This window comes from Hipposideros armiger, unplaced genomic scaffold (assembly GCF_001890085.2).
Source record: "Hipposideros armiger isolate ML-2016 unplaced genomic scaffold, ASM189008v1 scaffold_210, whole genome shotgun sequence".
NCBI lineage: Eukaryota > Metazoa > Chordata > Mammalia > Chiroptera > Hipposideridae > Hipposideros > Hipposideros armiger.
Genome location: NW_017731560.1, coordinates 1423885 through 1436696, shown reverse-complemented (window position 1 = coordinate 1436696; position 12812 = coordinate 1423885). Strand labels below are relative to the sequence as shown.

Here is a 12812-nt window from a genome sequence, read left to right as displayed (position 1 = left end):
TTACTGAAATTTGATTGACCTTTGCCTGACTGGGTTCCAAGCTTTTGTTGGTAATTCACAGCATTACCTCAAGAATTGTATAGCTGTGGGTCATAGAAAAATTGAGGGTTAAAGAATGAGCCATGGCAGGCCAACCTGATTCCTCTGATAGAATTAGAGAACCAGTGTATAAAAGGCTCATGAGAAATCACCAATACATAGATTTAACAAAGCTTTTGATTCCACATTTCATGGAGTTTAATAGAAACACTTGAAATTTCAGAAGCTGCTGCTAGAGGAGTAAGAAATTCTCTGCTCATCCTTGGCTGAATCATATAAGATTTAGAGAGTAGAAAATGCTTTTTGCCATTTTATATGGTCTAGCAGCTAATAGTAAAGTGACCACACTTCTGACATCATTTGAAGAGAATGGGATTAACACTACCCAAACCTGGGTTCTAACTCCCCATCACTCCAACTACAAAATAACTCCCCACCCCCACTGGAAGTCCTATATCTTACTTTCCTTTTCTCATTTGCTATGTAGTTATGGTTTTCTTTTTTGGAAACCTCTGTGTTATCATTAGAAGTGACCTTGACATCAGGATAGTCTAATGATTATATATTCATCAATTTAACAACCCTTGTGATGAAAGAATGGAAAAATGCCAAGAGATAATCTAAGGAATACATGGCCAAACTTTTTCAAAGGACGAGTGGGTCCAACTATAGCCACACTTAAAGAGGGTCCTATTGACAGTCAATAATATTTTAAAAACTATGTATAATGTTAGATAGGTACTAGACCTATTTAGGGGATCACTTCATAAAATATATAAATGTCTAACTGCTATGCTGTATACCTGAAACTAATATAAAATAATACTGAATGCCAAGTATAATTTTTAAAAGTCATGGGAGATATAAACTACAACTTAGGAAATATATTCAGTAATATTGTATAATAACTATGTACAATGTCAGATGGGTAATAGACTTATTGGGCTTATTGCTTTGTGTGAGATATATAAATGTCTAATCACTATGTTGTTTTGTACACCTGAAACTAATAAAAGAAAATAATAAAAATAAAGAGGGTCCTATCTTTATAAGGAAGGCGGTAGAAGATAATTGATAGCTTGTGGCCAAACATGTTAATTTCTCAGAAATAGGGGGGATCTTACAAATGACAGAGCCACAGTCTTATAAGAACCTTTATTTTAATTCTACTTGTCAACAAGTTCTGTAAAAATTACAGAGGTCACTTGTTACTCTTAGACTTTTAAGGTTTAGAGTTTTCCTCTAGTGGCTCATATAATAAAATCTGGAGATATCCCAGTCCTTAATGGAGTCTGGATTTTGGCTTTCTTTTTTCTTCTTTAGGATTGAACCAGCTGCCCTTTGACCCTGCCTCCAACAACGAGCCCCTGCAGTTTGGTAGTGCTAGTGGCCCTCTGGTCACAGAAGGCCTCATTGAGAATGGAGGGGAGTCCAACAAGAAAAGAAAGAGAACAAATGCTCCTTCAGGTAAGCTAGGTGATAATGCACTCTCTTAAGCCAGTGCTATTGAGTCAACATTTTCCCAGAACCTAGTATGTGGCCAGCGCTGTGTTAGGATTTGTAGGCATTCCAGAAATGAGAGAGCCCTCTGCCCTCAAGGAACTCATGGAGGAACAGAGTGTGGGGGAAGCACATACATAAATAACTCTAGTAATAAGAGTCTCATCAGTGCTGTGTAAATGTGTAAAGGAAAAAAAACCAAAACTATGGGAGCACATATGGTGGGGAAGTTTAATTCAGCCTTGGGCATCATGGGACACTTCACAGCAGAAGTGACATTTGTAGCTGGCCTTTTGAAGAGATGAATGAGTAAAGAACATTAACTTAGGTAGAAGGAATTGCATGAGTGAATGGTTTTTCTGTACATTTTTCTTTATATGTCCATGTGGCAGGCTACCCTCGCTTTTACTGCTAATGAAGATATTTGCATCTCTCCACTTTATCCCTGTTTCCTTCAGTACACACTATGCCCACATGTGTTTTTTGTCATTGTACCTCTCGTAGAACAGCTGATGAACAAATTTTCATAAATCCTCTACAAAAGCCTCCCCTGTAATCCTCCCCTTTCCTTCATGCTCCGTTGGCCTATTCTCATGTTAAATTTCACCAAAATGAATGGGAATACTATATGACAACCAGATCTTAACTAAGAACTTGATATTTTAAAATTTCGTCTGTTACTTGGCTATTATTCGTTTGAAAATATTGGGTTGTAGGAAAAGTCAGGACACATTTTTGCAACGAAAAACATAGAAAAAAAAAATGTCATGACTTTTCCGACAACCCAGTAGTATCCTTAGTATATAGAGACTGATCTGATCTGAGGTTTTGGAATGGGTCTACTAGACATGTTCATGGCTTTTTGTTTTTGTTTTGTTCCATTTTTTACTATTACTTTTACATTCAACTTATAACATGGAACATGCTAACAAACATATAACATCATACCTGACTCTTAGATCATAGGTTTTCCTGCTTATAAATCAAGATATTTGTTAAATACAAGTTTTGAAAATAAACATATATCAAAACACTAGCTATCTGGAGCCCTCAAGAGAAAAAGTGATTCTTAGAGAGCTGTATTTTCTGGAGCATTGGAAAGGCATAATGTATAGCCAAGGAACTGGCCTGAGTTCTGAATCCAGCTCTATCTCTGTTTGTGGCCTGGGGTTGGTTCCTTATCCTCTGTGAGTTTCACTTTCTTCATCTGTAAAGTAGAAATGGTACTAAAACCTACCTCTTAGGATTATTAGCAGAATTTAATGAAATTATACAGGTCAAGTGCTTAGCATGGTATCTGCACACAGTAATCATTGAATAAATTTGCTTTTATTTTGTTATAATTATTATTGTATGATAATATGAACTTCATCTTTTTAAGCATGAACATGTTTCACATTTTTAGGTTAACCATTATGGATAAAAACTGTATTATGTATGTGTATAAACTTATCTGCCCTTTAAAAAATATTTTTCAATTACAGTTGACATACAATATTATATTAGTTTCAGGTGTACAACACAGTGATTAGACATTTATATACTTTATGAAGTGATCACACTGATATAAGCTTCTCTGCCTTTTTGAGGCATGTTTTCAATATAATCTATACTTTGCTTGATCATTTAGAGGCATAATTCTAGTCATTAGTTATTGTACTGCCGTATAACACTCTATTATAGTTTTCAGGGTTTACTAAGGAATACAGGACTTTTAACTCTACGCTAAATTGTCCTAGACTGTTTTTTTTTTATTTACAGGCACATTTTACACACATTCTGTCTCCTTTCTGCAGTCTGCAGTCACTTCTAGTTTCTCTCAGTGTCCCTTCATGTAGCAGCCCCTTTTCTCCTTATAATCTGTTACAAACTTAAAACAAACAAACAAAAAAGAGCTCTCCAAGTTGCTGTGTCAGATTAGTATTTTTAGTAAGAGTAAGATGTTTAAGTAAGATTTAAATCAGCTGTGGACTGAGTTACAGGATTTAGGGCATCAACTTTAAGACATCTATTTTGGCTGCTCTAAGGCCTTTTTTGATCACTTATTAGTTTTTTCACTGTGTTCATGATAAGTGATACACTAATTTAGAGTAATACCTCCTGAACTGTAGTTAACTCATGAGAGTGAGGAAAGAGGGTATGTATTAATCTGAATTGTGAACTACCTTTAAAGAATTGCAGTTTTATTTCTAATGAGCATATTCAGTGAGACCAAAGTAACTGTTGCAGATATAGGATTTTAGCTAGATTTAGTAGATTATGCTATTCTATAATTAGCAGAATCAATTTGCATTCAAATAATGAATAGACTGAAGCTCTTAAAAAACAGTATGTTCTTTAAAATAGATGAAATGAGCCCTTGGCAGGCAAAATTAACTCCCTTGAAATCTTTTTCACACGGTTTGCTTAGTGAACCTTTTCTTTGTAAGTAGTACAAAGGTAACTAGCCCAGGTTAAATTACTGCAAATTTCAAATAACTATAGTCCAAATTAACGAGGTTTTACTATATAGGGAGTCTCTTATAATTGTTCAACTGACAATCTTATGGTATAATAAATTAGCAGATTGCTTTATAATAGTATTTACTTTCTATGCAGTGCTAGACAAAAGGAAAAGGGAAGATATTTTGTAAGTAGAAACTTCCTTTGTCTTTTGTCATCATTTCCTGCATCTTGACAAGGAGGAAAGCTAGGGTTGGAAGCCCTTATATGAGCTACCAGCCATTTAACTTCTAAGCTGAGATAACATCTCTCAAACCTGTGACCCCTTTGAATCAACCACGCCCCCACACTGCAAATAAGGGAGGAGTTTTTGCCTGCAGTTCCAGTCCCTCACAACACATTCTTTTTTTCTTCCTTTCCCATCCCTCCTACCTCACCCTTTTCTACAAACTGCATCTCTTATACTAAAAATAATTTCTTAAAGGTCACTAGTGACCTCCAGGTTGCCAAAGTGGCCTTTTGACAGGTCTCAACTACCTTGACTGGTTTGTTTTATTTGATGCTGTTAACAACCTCTCCGTCCTGGAATTCTCTCTACTTCTGCCTTCCTTGGTAATACACTTCAGATTCTTCTTCCTTTTCTGTCTCCTTCAGGCATTATTTCTCCTTTTCTTCCTGCCTCTGCTTTAAGTTGGTGTACTGTTATTCACAGTGATAGGTGAAGAAATAAAGTTAAATAATATGCAAGGGTGAACATCCAGCAAGTGGTTTAGCCAGGCCTCCAACTCCAAAACCTATTTCTAACTACTATGCCAGAATTACTATGTCGGTAGATGTTAGGAATCTGCACCCATTACTAAACTGTATAGTAAACATTGGTGTCACACTAGGCAAAGCTATGTTTGGGTGAGAATGCGGTGAGTAGAGCTTGGATTTGATCATCTCTAGGATATTTTCAGACTCTGAGATGCCATGGTTCTTCCTTTTCAGCTTTCTTTTCTGCTGATCCCCAAAACAAGTCTTCTGTTTCATCCAAGGTTGTCTGCTTACCTTTCTCCAAACAGGCACTGTGCCCATCTACTTTGGTACATTGTTCATGTAATTTCCTTTACCTAGCTTGCCCTCCCTCTTCTTTTCCCTGTTAAAATCCTGTCCAACTGACAGCACCTAGTACAAGTTCTACCTTCTCCAGAAAGCTTCCCGGGTCATCCTAGTTAGAATTGTTCACTTATACCTCTGAAAACCCTTGGTCATTATATTCATCTGAATCACTTGACACTGATTATAGACCACCTTGAACTATTGGTTATCTATTCATACAAATATGTCTTATCCATTCAACTCAATCATCAGCCCCTTATTGGAAGGGCCCTGAGTTATATGTCTTTTAGCAGAAATGCACTGTTTTGCACACAGTAGATGCTCGAGAAATATTTGTTGATTGATCACGTATCTGGCGGAAGAATTGCTTTCCCTTTGCCTTGATATTCTCTTGTCACTCCCAGGGTGGAGCTGTGTGTATAACTGGGCACTTGGTATTCTAATGTCTATCAACTGACTGCCTCACTTGTCCCTAAAGGTCAAACTCTAGACATTCATGAGATTACATCCTCGGAACAGCCAGACATCAAATCTTGGTGCTTGTGAAGAGAATACCTGTCCCTAATGGAATCCTTGCCTCTTTACTAGGTGAAACTTCACGAGTACCCAAGGATAACTGATAACTGAAATTTGGGTCTCCTGTCCCAACTCCTCTGTGAGGTAGACCAGTAATCTGAGTGAGATATTACTGCAATATTTGACTACAAATTCTTTCTTTGTGGATCTGGCTGCTGTGCAGCTTTTATTTTAAGGTGATCTCAGAATTCTTCAGTGTGTTTACTGTCAAATTTCATCATTCCCCCAATGAAATATTTCCTCAGTGATTCTACAGCTACACAAATTATCTAAGATTGCAGTGATTCCACTCATACAGATGATATTCTATGGCCAAACATTGTTAAATCCTTATCATATCATAATGCTAAGTTCCTGTCTAGAAGATTCCAGCTGCCTCCTCATTTGAAATCCACATGGATTTGTAAGAAGCAGAGATACCAATCCCCTTCTCAAATACTTCCACTAAAGTGGAAGAATCCATGAGGCCAACCAGATGATGACTAAAATGGAATGCATTGTTTTAAGCAACATCATGGTACTCTAGTATGCAAAGAAGGTGTCAACTCTCTGAAAGAGTGGGCAGCTAACATGGGGATAATTATGATACTAGAGTGATCATCCAGATGTGGATATAGTCCTATTTCCATTGTCTTCTCTCATAAGTCTGTATTGAAAGATAGGTTTGTACTTACCTACGTGATGCACAGTCCTTAGCAGTATTGCCAAAGTTTATGTGAATGATGAATAGCTCAATATAAAAAGAGAGCTCTTTAGCCATTTTCCATTTGCAATTATGCTTGAATCCCAAGAGTTCAATATCTCCAGGAAGACTCTTGGATTTAATAATAATTTGCATTGGCATGGTGATTCTTTCTCTTAATATATTTTCATCTTCATTTCATTTTACAGATGAGGGGCTAATAACCAGAGAGGAGAAATGACTTTGACTTAGGTGGACCAGCATAACCAGGAAGGGAGTGATATGATAAAGACCACCAGATCATATCTAATCTTGATTATAGACCCCTAACTCAGTTCTCAAATATTCCTTTAGAGTTTTTGGAACCAAAATGAGACTTGACAATATGAAAGACAGTGAATAGTTCCTGCACTGCTAAGGCTAGATTAATAAGAGGAAGTGGGCCTGCAGAGCAGCAAGGAGAGGTTTAGTCAGACATAAGAAAGAACTATATGGGAGTGAGTTATCAGGGGATGTTGTTTAAACCCACTTGGAAGACAAATATAAAAACGAAATGAGCACTCATCTTTCTGGGAGTTCTTTTGTTTCCTTTCTTACCTAGAAGAGGGATAATGAACCAGGAAACTTTTCTCTGACGCTTACAGCACTTTGATTTACCTCAGACTCACAGGGAGAATTTTATTTTGCACGTACTTTGAAGTCTACAAATGAAAGCAATGATTGTTTTTAAAGAGAGGGAATGCCACCGTTTTGTATTTTGGTGTGTGGTATTTCTAGCATGTCAGCTGAATAATTATATTGCCAAAGGCAAGAATGGCCTAGTGTTCCTTCAGATAGAATCAAAATAAGGAAAAGAGTACACTAATAGCCCTACTCAGTTTCTTTAGTCCTTTGGACATTTTTATCTAATTGATTGCAGTTTCAATAAATAAAATCATATCTTGATAACTAGAGGATCAAAAAGGTATGCTGACTTCATTCTTTCTCAGATCGGATAGCTACTCAGTGTGAATTTTTTCATCTTAAAGGTTTGTCAAGGGGAGGAGAGACAGAAGGTGGGCACACCAGTGGCTGGATACAAATACTGTCTCTTAAGTTGCCCCAGCTATTGCGATAGCTTTGGAATGATTTTGTGACTTCATTCTATCTAAGCCTTTAGGAGTTTTTCCTCTCAGGAGACATGAAGTGTGGGACAGCCTCATGTGTTAGTGGTATAGACGCTAGTGGTACATGTTGAATCGTAGTATTTTAGAGTTGGAGGCAACCTCATCTAACTTCATTATTTTTACAAATGAAGAAACTGAGACCCAGACATGAGGCTTGTCTAAAGTCACGTGGTTAATTGGTGGCAGAACCAGAACTATTAGCAGACCTACATAATCATTTCAAATTGGCTAGGACTGCGACATGTGATTGATTAATTTGAACTGCAGAAAGTTTATCTATAATCTAGAGGAGCTGGCTTCCCCAATCTAATATTTCATGATTTCTAGCAAGCTAACCTAGTGGTGTATGAAATCCTATATCCTGTTCTGCCTGCCACACAGGGGCGGGCCTTTTGATCTCTAGCTAGAAATGGAGTTTGAGACTTGGAAACCCCAATTAGGGAATTGCTCCTGTGGACATAAACTCCAGTAGCTCAGCTAATCACAAAAGAAACTCTTTGTCACACCTGCTTACTTGCCAGGGGACTGTTTGTGTCCCCCATCCCAGCCCTCCCTAAGGGCCATTCCATCCAAACAGGAAAAACAAATTATAATCATGTTTTATCTGTGATTGAAACTTTGTCTCATAATTTTGTCTAGAAGATCTCTTTCAATTTCTTGATTTATTAGGTAAAGACTTGTCGGGAAAAGAAAATCAGTTTTAGTTTAGTAAAACTCAATTTCAGAGTAAGAGGATTCTTAGATTTTGTTTTCCTCTCCTGTTAGTTTAGTAAAGTTATGAAAGCAAATGTCATTCTTTACCTTGGGGCCTGTAAGGGCCTCACTGGCCTTAATAAGAAAAAGGAGCATACTCAGACATATGGTAAAAATACTGAAGATTGTGATTTTTTAGTAGTGGATTTGCCACTTATTAGTATTTTGACCATAGGTAAGTCACAGGAACCTTTCTTTAAAGCCTTAGTTTCCACATCTGTTAAATGGTGTACTGTTTTTTGTTTTCATTTTTTCAGTTTTCAACTGTAGTTGACATTCAGTACCATTCTATATTAGTTTCAGGTGTACAGTGTAGTGGTTAGACATTTATATAATTTATGAAAGTGATCCCCGTGGTTAGTCTAGTAACCACCTGGCTCTATGCATGGTTATTACAATATTATTCACTATATTCCCTATACTATACTTTATAACCCTGGGACTATTTTATAATTACCAATTAGTAGTTCTTACTGCAAGTTTTTCACCTATCTCCTTAACCCCCTCCCATCTGGTAACCATCAGTTTTTTCTCTGTATCTTGAGTCCGTTTCTGTTTTGGTTTATTATTTTGTTCTTTGCATTCCACAAATAAGTGAGAGCATATGGTATTTGTCCCTCTCTGTCTGACTTATTTCATTTAGCATAATACCGTCTAGCTCTATCCATGTTGTCACAAATGGTAAGATTTCATTCTTTTTTATGGGGCTGAGTAATATTCCGTTGTGTACAAGTACCACATCTTCTTTATCCAGTCATCTATTGATGGGCACTTAGGTCACGTCCATATTTTGGGTATTATAAATTATGCTGCAGTGAACATATGGATGCACGTGTCCCTTCAAATTAGTGTTTTCGGGTTCTTTGGATAAAACCCCCAGAAGTGGAATTGCTGGGTCATAAGGTAGTTCTATTTTTATTTTTTTGAGGCACCTCCATGCTGTTTTCCATAGTGGCTGCACCAATTAGTAACCCCACCAACAGTGCATGAGGGTTCTCTTTTCTTCACACTTTCACTGACATTGTTGATTTATTAATGATAGCCATCCTGACTGGTATGAGGTGATATCTCATTGTGGTTTTAATTTGTATTTCTCTGATGATTAGTGATGTTGAGCATATGAGAATATGTCTATTGTCCATGTGTATGTCCCATTTGAAGAAATGTCTATTCAGCTCTTCTGCCATTTTTTTTTTTTTTTTTTTTTACTGAGCAAACTTTTATAAAGGGCAGTTTTGGTTTTTTTTGTTGTTTTTTTGTTTGTTTGTTTTTTAATTTTTTTATTGTTAGTTTCAGGTGTACAGAACCATGCAATAGTTACCCTTTTCACCCTCACAAAGTAACAACCCCCCTCCCCCCATCCACTGCCCTCCCACCCCCGATATCATGCTTATCTATTACAATTCCATTGAGTCCGTTCCCGCACTCTACTCCATGTCCCGAGGTTATATATGTATATATAATTATCGTTGACATACAGTATTACTCAACATCAGTTTCAGGAATACAATGCGGTCGTCAGGCCTCTACATCAACTATGAAGTGGACTCCCCAAAAGGACATGGGTCCATCTGGCCCCCTAAGAAATGCTTACAACATTATTGATTGTATTCCTCGAACTGTCTTTTTCTATCCCTGCGGCCAAATTACAATTACCCAATTGTATTGTCTCATCCCTTCCCCTTCTCCTTCATCCCCACCCCCTCCCTACTAGCAACCCTCAGTTCTTCCTCTGTGTCTCTGAGACTATCTCCATCCACTTCTCCCATCCATTCAGCTCCTTAGAATCCACGTATAAGTGAGATCATATGATATTTGTCTTTCTCTGACTGACTTATTTCACTTAGTATTTTTTAATTGTATTGTTTGTTTCTTTGATGTTGAGTTGTATGAGTTCTTCAGCAATTTTGGATATTAACGCCTTATCAGATATATCATTGGTGGATATCTTCTCTCATTCAATAAGATGTCTTTTCATTTTTTTGAAAGATTTTATTGGGGAATTGGGGGAGGGGAACAGCGTTGGGGAATCGGGGAAGGGGAACAGGCAAGTTGCTGCCATTTTGTTCTTCAGTCTAGTTGTGGAGGACGTTGCTTCACTGGCCCATGTTGTTATTATCATTGTGCTCTTCCTGGGTGAGGCAGTCGCTTGCCCACCATTGGACGGCCTCTCACGGCAGGTCATGAAAGGTCACGCCCGCTGCCGTCCATCCCCACTGCAGCCTACGCTGTCGCCAGTGACTAATGCCAGCCCAGCTCCAGGTTGAGCTGTTGTTCGCCACCATAGCTGTAGAGGGAGCAGTGTGACTGGCCCTCATATGTGGGATCTGAACGGGGGCCCTGCTGCTCAGAGCTGGCGTCCCAAGCCAACTCCTAACCAATGCGCCACTCAACTGGCTCAAGATGTCTTTTCATTTTGTCGATAGTTTCTTTGCTGTGAAAAAACTGTATAGTTTGATATACTTCCATTTGTTTATTTTTTTCTTTTCTTTTCCTTGCCTGAGGAGATATATCAGTAAAAACATTACTAAGAGTAATGTCTGAGAGTTACTGCCTATATTTCCTTCTAGGCATTTTATGGTTTCAGGTCTTACATTTAAGCTTTTAATTTATTTTGAGTTTATTCTTGTATATGGAGTAAGAAGGTGCAGTTCATTCTGTTTTGCATGTATCTGTTCAGTTTTCCCAGCACCATTTATTGAATAGACTATCTTTACCTCATTGTATACTTTTGCCTCCTTTGTCATAGATTAAATGACCATATAGGCGTGAGTTTATTTCTGGGCTCTCTATTCTGTTCCATTGATCTATCAGTTTTTATGCCACTGCTATGCTGTTTTGATTATTATGGCCTTGTAGTATAGTTTGATATCAGGTAATATGATACCTCCAACTGTGTTCTTCTTTCTCAAGATTGCCATGGCTATTCAGGGTCTTTTATGGTTCCTTATAAATGTTAGGACTATTTGTTCTAGTTCTATGAAAAATGCATTTGTATTTTGACAAGGATTGTGTTGAACATATAGATAGCTTTGGGTAGTAAGGACATTTTAACTATATTAAATTTTCCTATCTGTGAGCATGGTGTATGCTTCCATTTATTTGTATCTTTTTCAGTTTCTTTCTTCAATGGCTTATAATTTTCCGAGTACAGTTCTTTTACCTCCTTGGTTAAATTTTTTTCTAGGATTTTTTTTCTTTTTTTTTTTTTGATGCATTTGTAAATAGGGTTGTTTTCTTATTTCTGATGGTTCACTATTGTGTATAAAAATGCAACCAATTTCTGGATATTAATTTTGTATCCTGTTACTTCACTGAATTCATTTATCAGTTCTAATAGTATTTTTGGTGGAATCTTTGGAGTTTTCTCTATATAGTATATCATCTGCAAATAATGACAGTTTTACTTCTTTCTTTTCAATTTGGATGTTTTTATTTTTCTTGTCTGATTGCTGTGGCTAGGACTTCTAATACTATGTTGAATAAAAGTAGTAAATGTGGACATCTTTATCTTGTTCCTGATCTTAAGGACAATGCTTTTATCTTTTTTCCATTGAGTATGGTGTTAGCTGGGTGTTTGACAAAGATGCCCTTTATTATGTTGAGATATGTTCCCTCAATTCTCACTTTGCTGAGAGTTTTTGTCATTAATGGATGCTGGATTTTATTTAAATGCTTTTTCTGCATCTATTGATATGATCATATGATTTTTATTTTTCATTTTGTTTATGTGGCATTTTACCTTACTTAATCTGCAGATATTGAACCAACCTTGTATCCCAGGAATAAATCCCACTGAATTGTGTTGTATGATCTTTTTAACATTTGTGGAATTTAGTTTGCTAATATTTTGTTGAGGATTTTTGCACCTATGTTTATCAGGGATATCGGCCTGTACTTTTCTTTTTTTGTAATGTCTCTGTCTGGTTTTGGGATCAGGGTAACAGTGGCCTCATAGAATGAGCTCAGGAGCCTTCCCTCCTTATGAATTTTTTGGACTAGTTTGAGAAGAATAGGTGTTAATACTTCTTTGAATGTTTGGTAAAATTCAACTCTGAAGCCATCTGGTGCAGGACTTTTCTTTGGAGTTTTTTGTTCAGTTTTGTAGTAGTAATTGGTCAGTTCAGATTTTCTATAGCTTCTTGATTCAGTCTTGGAAGACTGTATGTTTCTAGGAGTTTATCCATTTTTTTCCAGATTTTCCAATTTGTTGGCATATAATTGCTCATAGTATTTTCTTAAACTCCCTTGTATTTCTGTAGAGTTTGTAACTTCTACTTTTTCATTTCTGATTTTATTTGTTTGGGTCCTCTCTTTTTCTTGATGAGTCTGGTTAAAGGCTTATCAATTTTGTTTATCTTTTCAAAGAACCAGCTCTTGGTTTCATTGATCTTTTGCATTTTTTTAGATTCTATTTTTTTTATTTCTGCTCTTAATTTTTATTCCTTCCTTCCTTCCTTCTTCTCCTCATTGTGGGCTTTGTTTGGTGTTCTTTTTCTAGTTCCTTGAAGTATAAGGTTAGATTGTTTATTTGAGATTTTTCTTGTTTCTTA

General features: G+C 36.8%; 1 protein-coding gene across 4 annotated transcripts in view; it reads left to right on the top strand.

The window, feature by feature from the left end:
- The window catches only part of ENOX2 (ecto-NOX disulfide-thiol exchanger 2), a 329605-nt gene that overhangs the window by 119928 nt on the left and 196865 nt on the right, over positions 1–12812 (top strand). For 3 of the 4 annotated variants that reach the window (XM_019653896.1, XM_019653900.1, XM_019653897.1), the window contains one exon: positions 1363–1506. The exons of the other annotated variant lie outside the window; for it this stretch is intronic. In XM_019653896.1, the coding sequence (XP_019509441.1) occupies positions 1363–1506 (144 nt within the window). The remainder of the gene's footprint in view (positions 1–1362; positions 1507–12812) is intronic. 4 annotated transcript variants of the gene reach the window in all.